The sequence below is a fragment of the Triticum aestivum genome, chromosome 1A (genome assembly GCF_018294505.1).
Source record: "Triticum aestivum cultivar Chinese Spring chromosome 1A, IWGSC CS RefSeq v2.1, whole genome shotgun sequence".
Classification (NCBI taxonomy): Eukaryota; Viridiplantae; Streptophyta; class Magnoliopsida; order Poales; family Poaceae; genus Triticum; species Triticum aestivum.
Genome location: NC_057794.1, coordinates 442,710,540 through 442,717,788, shown reverse-complemented (window position 1 = coordinate 442,717,788; position 7,249 = coordinate 442,710,540). Strand labels below are relative to the sequence as shown.

General features: G+C 44.6%; 1 protein-coding gene across 3 annotated transcripts; it reads left to right on the top strand.

Annotated features, from left to right (window-relative positions):
• Positions 1 to 385: 385 nt before the first annotated feature.
• Positions 386 to 4,884, top strand: LOC123054833 (protein WEAK CHLOROPLAST MOVEMENT UNDER BLUE LIGHT 1). Of its 3 annotated transcripts, none has more exons than XM_044478706.1 (3): positions 386 to 683; positions 2,086 to 2,635; positions 2,937 to 4,884. In XM_044478706.1, exons 2-3 carry the CDS (start codon positions 2,108 to 2,110, stop codon positions 4,749 to 4,751), a joined length of 2,343 nt encoding a protein of 780 aa, XP_044334641.1. In that variant the 5' UTR covers positions 386 to 683; positions 2,086 to 2,107; the 3' UTR covers positions 4,752 to 4,884. The 3 variants fall into 3 exon arrangements, with proteins under 3 accessions (XP_044334641.1, XP_044334632.1, XP_044334648.1); XM_044478697.1 differs by having other exon boundaries at positions 2,023 to 2,635; XM_044478713.1 differs by having other exon boundaries at positions 1,151 to 2,635.
• The last annotated feature ends 2,365 nt before the right edge of the window (positions 4,885 to 7,249 follow it).

The window sequence follows — 7,249 nt, the reverse complement described above, 5'->3', positions numbered from 1 at the left end:
AGGTGAGGTCGTTGGCGGCGACAGGGTTCGGCGCGTCAGCCATGGCGAGCGGGCGGGAGGGTTTTGGGAAAGGGAGGGAAATGGAGTGAATGTGTCGCCGACTGGCGGGTCAAGGGGAGGATAAGAGCGGGCGTCGTGCCTGTCCGCTCCGTGTCCGCACTGACGCAAATCAGACTGAAATTTGGAATGGGTCACGCGCAAACAAAAAACAGACGCTCGCCCATTTAAGTCGGCGCGCTGGGCCGGGATTTGTGTTTGTTTTGGTCCAAATGAACACGCGGGGACAGTTTGAGTCGACGCGTTGAAGTTGCTCTAATACCCTAAATAATCCTCAACGCTCGCGGTTTCTAGTAAAGCAGAGGGTGCCGCGCGCAAAAGCGCCAGCAATCCCATCCTAAATCCTCCGCTACGTAATCGCTGACCCGGAGCTAGAGCTACTACGACGACGGCGACGGGGAGTGCGCAGTGACGCGACGAGCTACGCGGAGACAGTGCTACTCCGAGAAAAGCAAGGCGAGAGACACACCCGGTCAGGTCTCCCCTGGACTCCTCTAGAGCAAACACCAGGCAGAGCCAACTCGAATCAAAGAGAGAGAAGGGCAGAGTTTCCAATCGGCGGGAGGGGCCGCTTCACTCTGGCCGGAGCCGGAGGGAATTCGCTCATCCATTCATCCCGCGACCAGGTAATTTTAACCGAGCCCATACCATATCTCCCTGTTTTGAGTTCGGTCCGTTCGATGCGGAGCCGTCGGTTTTGCCCGGCCCCCCGACATGGATTCGGGCTTCTGGGAGTTCTCGGGGAAGATTGATTCTGAAGGTTCTGTGCATTTCTGGGCTCCCGCTTTCTTAGTCAACTGGTATCCCTTTGGGGAATTGATCAAGTCAATACGCACGCACAAGACTGACTTGGTTCTAGGAGTACTTCTTTCTTTCTAGTTACGTGAGCTAGCTGCTCTTGGTTTCGAACTCATACATTAGCAACCAAGTGCTACCTCCCTCCGTTCCAAAATACTCCTACTTGTCTGTGGTTTTAGTTCAACTTTTAACTAAAACCACGGAACGGAGGTTGTAGTTTCTATTATGTTGTTATTTCATTTGATTTGATTGATAGGCATGTGATTAGATCATCTTTACATGATAAATTCCGCAGTTTGCAAGACTGTGTACACCTGTCCTGTTGTCCAGTAGACGAGAAACAGAGCAAATACGCTGGCAAAAGACAAAAAGTCCTCTTGGATGGCCAGAAGAAAACCTCGTGGATTTCATCGACTGCACATATAGTTCTTGGCTCCTTAACTGGCAATTAGAAACATCGCTGGGACAGGAACTTGAGACGCTCTTCTTGTTTAATCATGATGTTTCCTAAGCCGTGGTATATTTTCCGGAGAGAAAAGTTGCAAATTCGTCGCCTTTCCCTTTTGTTTGGCTTTATGCCTATATGGAAATCCAATAAGGTTAGGTGGAACAGTTGCTGAATAATTGCAGGGATGAAAAAGTCAACCTGGCAATGGATGACGATCATAGCCATATAGAAACATGTCATAGTTCTCTGAAAAAAAAACTCCTGAGCTGGCTGCTCTGTTCGTAATACTATACCTTCAGTCAAGCCATGAAAAACACATAATGTTAATTTTTGGACTCTGATAAGTGTTACAAGTGTGGTGCGGAGCAATTCCATCCCGACGTTTTTTGATGGTAGTTACCCAAGGATGGCAACTTTATGTTTAGATGGCAAGTTTCAGTTTTTTGGGGTTTTCTTTTTCGGATGGCAACTTTAGAGTAAAAAAACGTCAGGGCGGTGTTACTTCGTGCCACACGTGTGGCACTTATCATTTGGATATTTTTTTTGAAAATTGGCAAATACTCTACAACACTTGACACTTGAGTTCGTTCTCACAGCTTATTTTCTCTGTAATGTGGAGGCTTTGGTTTGTCTCATGTACTTCTCTGGCTTTGGTTTGTCTCTGGCTTTGCCTTCACCTTCTATAAGCTTTGCCCTCTTTTTGTTTGAAATTTCTTCAGGAGGAATATCCTGTCAAAAAAGCTAATCCTGCTGAACACAATAACGCGAAACAATTTCTGCAGAGTCAGTGATTTCTCTGCTAGCATGGAAACACCCGATAGCACTCACCACAGCGTCGCAAGCGTGCAGGATGCTGGAGAGCCTGCACCAGTTCTTGCAGAAAATCCAGACCCATCCTTGGAGATTCAAGAAAAGTTACCTCACAACTTGACAGGGCACAAGGAGAACTTGACAGAGCACCATATAGGGCATAGTGTACCTGCATCACCTGAAATGTTCCCGCGCTCGGTTCCAGCTCAAGTATCCAACAATTCCTTGACCGAAAAGACAGATGATGCAACTTCCACAAATAACAGTGAAAAAGTGAACAATATACCTCATAATGGTTCATGCAGTGACAGTACCATGGTAACAAGTGAAAGCAAATCTAACGGGCACAATCCGGATCATCGAGCGAACATTGCCGCCACCCCAAATAAGGGAGCAGAAACTGAAAGCAGACCATACAAAGGCCTTGTTGACACTGCTGCACCATTTGAGTCTGTTAAAGATGCTGTCACCAAGTTTGGAGGAATCGTTGACTGGAAAGCATACAGAACCCACACATTGGAGGTAATGCCGCTTTCTTTATCACTGTGCATGAATGTTCCCAACAAAGAAGAAAAAGGAAATAAAAATGCACAAATTTATTTGATTTATGTGCATCTCCATCGCATAACAGGAATGCATGCACTTCCTCTTTTAGGAGCACATTTAAACTTTTGTGAAGTAGATTACTGCATAGTATAATTATATGCAGAGACGCGGGGCTATGCAACTTGAACTTAATTTCTGAAACTTTTGTGATGTAGAACTTGATTTCAGCAGTTTCTGAAACTTTTGTGATGTAGAAGTTGATTTATATTATATGCAGAGACGCGGGGCTATGCAACTTGAACTTGAGAAGGTTAAACAAGACATTCCACAAGTCAAAGGAAGTTCAGAAACTGCTGAAATGGCAAGATCGCAAGTGGTCGAGGAGCTAGAGACCACCAAAAGGCTTGTAGAGGAGCTGAAGCACAAGCTGGAGAGAGCAGAGGTTGAACTGGAGCAATCAAAGCAGGATTCTGAACTTGCACAGCTCAGGGCACAAGAAATGGAGCGGGGGATCGACAATGGGGCCAGTGTAGTAGCTCAAACAGAGTTGGCAGTAGCCAAAGAAAGGCATCAAAAGGCTATTGAGGAACTGAAGATGGTCAAGGAGGGATTAGGATCAACACAAGAACAGTACACCACCTTAGTAACTGAAAGGGATGCAGCAACCAAAAGAGCAGAGGAAGCTGCTTCTGCTGCGAAGGAGACAGAGAAGCGGGTCGAGGAGCTTACTCTAGAACTATTCGCATCCAGAGAATCTCTTGAGTTGGCGCACGCCGCGCACCACGACGCAGAAGAGCACAGGCTTGGAGCAGCCTTGGCAAAGGAGCAGGATTGCCTGGCCTGGGAGAGGGAACTGCAGCAGGCGAAGGAGGAGCTGCGGCAACTCGATGAGCAAATCCTATCGAAAACTTCTGCGCAGTCCAAACTTGATGGAAACAAGGGCATTTTTCTTAGGCTCAGTGCTGATCTGGCTGCCTATATGGCAAACAAATCAAGCGAAGAAGATGGAGCAGTTGAGGAGCATGGTTCTGAGGAAGATAGAGAAATGAGTAGGTCAATCAAGCAAGCTCTAGCATCGGCCAGAGTGGAGCTTGAGGATGTTAGAGGAAACATAGCAAAAGCAAATGATGAAGCCAACCTAATACGAGCTGTTGCAGAATCACTGAGGACAGAGCTGGATAAGGAGAAAGCCTCACTTGTTACATTGCAGCAGAGGGAGAGCATGGCGTCCATCACACTCTCTTCTCTAGAAGCCGAGCTCAGTAGAACAAAACAAGAGATAGAAATGGCGTACACCAAGGAAGCAGAAAGCAGAGCAAAAATGGCAGACATTCCAAAAATGCTGCAGCGAGCAGCCCAGGAGGCAGACGATGCCAAGGTGGCAGCACATTCTGCACGAGAAGATCTGAGGAAATCCAAGGAAGAAACCGAGCAAGCCAAGGCCGCTGCCACGACTGCGGAGGTCAGGCTACGCGCAGCTTTGAAAGAAATAGAGGCGTCTAAGGCATCCGAGAGGCTGGCACTAGTGGCAGCCCAAGCGCTGCAAGAGAGTGAGGAGGCTACAAGCTCTGAAGATTCTCCGAGAGTGACACTTCCGCTAGGCGAATACCACCTTCTTAGCAAGAGGGTTCATGAAGCCGAAGAGCTCGCCAGCGAGAGGGTGGCGGCATCGTTGGCGCAAATAGAGCTGGCGAAAGAGTCTGAGTCAAGGAGCCTGGACAGACTTCTTGAAGTGTCCAGGAGTATGGACCAAAAGAAGGATGCTCTGAAAATCGCATCGCAGAGGGCTGCCATGGCAGAGGAGGGGAAACTTGGCGCCGAGGCGCAGTTGAGGAAATGGAGATCTGAGCATAAGCAGCTTCGAAAAGCTCATGAAGCTGCAAAACATGCAACTAGTCCTTTGAGCACTCCATTTGCTGGATACAAGGAGGCCTCTTACCAGGAAAATAAGGAAGTTCTTACACAACCAATATCATATATGTCAGATAATAGCATGGGTGGATTTGTTTCGGACAAGAAGCTACGCAAAAAGAAGTCATTCTTCCCCCAAATGTCCAGCGTTTTCTCTAGAAAGGTGCAGACACAAACATAAAAATGATCATATGTACACACACATCTTGTTTTACATTGTACAGCGTAAAATTGTAACTGGTGTATTAAGTAAATAAGGTTGTTTTGAGAAGCCTTGCGATTTGTTGTAGACAACTACAGCTGAGGGCATACCATGTGTCTGTGAATTATGTTTGAAAATTGTTGATGCTTAAATCCATATGTATTAAATATGAAATGCTTGGGATCTTCCGATGCCATTGGTATTATGATTGACCTTTCTGTATAACCAAACAGAGGGGAGTGAAAGAGCCCAGATTCGGCAAATTAAGGCAAAATAAGGGGCGGGAAAACTTCAGAATGATTGGAACGTCCATCACCCAGGGTTGATGCTATGAGACGATTTTCCAGAATTGCTCACACATGCAAATAGAAGAATAATGTCACGGCAGGCTGTAGCTGTAGGTCTGCAACACTTATGATAAATATATCCAAAATAATGTGCTACCCAACCAATTAATCCCCTTTCCCTCCCTCTCTATAAGAGATAACCAACATAAGCGTTGATCGGTTTACTTGTGAAAGCTTGAGTTCAGAAGATAGTGATTTTCTCACTGCAGAATTCTCCTTTGGGGAAATCAAATCTGCAGTGTTTGATATGTGATATAAACAAGGAAACTGGCCTTGATGGGTTCCCTGCTAGGAGTTTTGGGAAGTGGTTAAACATGATCTCAAAGATCTATTTGGTAAGTTTCACGGGGGGGGGGGGGGGGGGGGGGGGGGGGAGACGCTGAATCATGAGATTGTTTCTCTAATTTCAGAAGTGTCAGACAGTGATACAGAAATCCAGAACTATTTGTGTGAAATGTAAGTTATAAGATACTCCCTCCGTAAAGAAATATAAGAGCGTTAAGATCATCTAAACGCTCTTATATTTCTTTACAGAGGGAGTACTTGTTAATATTTTGGCAAACATACTGGGTGTAATAACTGCCAAAGTGGTATCTGACACCCAAACTGGTTTTATTGAAGGGTGGTACATTGTGGAAGGAGTGGTGCAACTCCATGAAACTTTGCATGAAATTCATTCTGAAAAGCAATGAGGTCTTTTGCTAAAAATGACTTCAAAAGACATATGACAAGGTCAAATGGTCTTTTCTGTGTCAAATTATGCGAAAGAAAGGCTTTGGGGATAAATGGGGTGATTGGGTCATGAATATAGTCAGGGGAAGGGTGGCTATCAAGGTCAATGACCGGGTGGGACCTTAGATCCCTACTTTTAAGGGATTAAAGAAGGGAGATCCATTGTCACCTCTTCATTTTTATTTTATTATAATGGCTAGCCATGCTTGTCAAGAAAGCACAAGGAAATGGTTTGATCAAAGGGCATTATACTAAATTTGTTGTGAAATCCTTTAGGAGAGGAGAACTCAAGCCAACTTAACTCTCAAATTGAATCGGAATCCACTCGACTGGTCCATCTATCCAATCAAATCCAAGAGCAAAGTACTAGACAAGGTGGAGTGCTTCTACTTGATGAGGTCTTGATCATCCCCACAAGGTTGAGGTCTTGGCCTTGATCATCTCCTATGGGGAGGCCTGGAAGAGGGAAAGCACTTGGCTCTCGATGTCTAAATAATATTTTCGAAGACCATAAGAGTTGAGTTTGGACTTCCATTTGTGCCATGTGTTGCACTGTTGAATGTGCGACTCCACATCTTGGGCCAATGAAGTGGTTGGAGAGCATCAAGTAAGTATTCTCTACAAAATGTCCCATCAAGACACCCCCATGATGTCTTGCAAAAATATCAAATGCACAACCGACTTGGGAATGCATAGTTTGTTAGCTCTAAAGAGAAAGAATTCATGCAAATAATAGTTCTCCCAACCTTTACCCTCTTTGAAATATGAAAGGGGAATAGCAAAAGTAGGGTCCAATCATACAAGTCCTTCAGGCATTTAATGTCCAACACTATAACCTCAAGTAGAATAAAAAAGGGTCATTTTCTGGGAAAGAGCATCCTCCAACATTGTCATTGCTCTTTTTTATGTCTGCCACATAGGAAAGTGATTCAATAAATTAAGCTCACTTTACCTATGATTCAGTTTAGCTTGCCCCTCTCAAGACAATTCAAGGATTTCATGATCCGAGTGAATAAGAAACTCCTTAGGCCAAAGTTAGCGTTGCCAAACCTCAATCACATGAAATAACACATAGATCATTGTCATAGATGAGGTAGTTAAGTTAACCATTTAATTTTCCATATAATATGCTACCAACACACTTTGTTGCATAATAGAACGATATCCACCTACCATACTCTTGTATTTGAGCACAACCACATCTTATAGTAAGTATTCTCTACTCTAAAATGTCCCATCAAGATGCCCCCATGATATCTTGCAAAAATAGCAAATGCATGCACAACTGAGTTGGGAATACATAGTTTGTTAGCTCTAAAGAGAAAACCTTTATGCAAATAATAGTTCTTCCAACCTTTATCCTCTTTGAAATATGAAAAGGGAATACCAAAAGTGGGG

Excerpts from the sequence above, each read along its gene's own strand:
- LOC123054833 (XM_044478706.1), top strand. The coding sequence starts at position 2,108 with ATGGAAACACCCGATAGCACTCACCACAGCGTCGCAAGCGTGCAGGAT. Across the intron at positions 2,636-2,936 it reads ACAGAACCCACACATTGGAG|AGACGCGGGGCTATGCAACT; the intron begins GTAATGCCGCTT and ends TATTATATGCAG.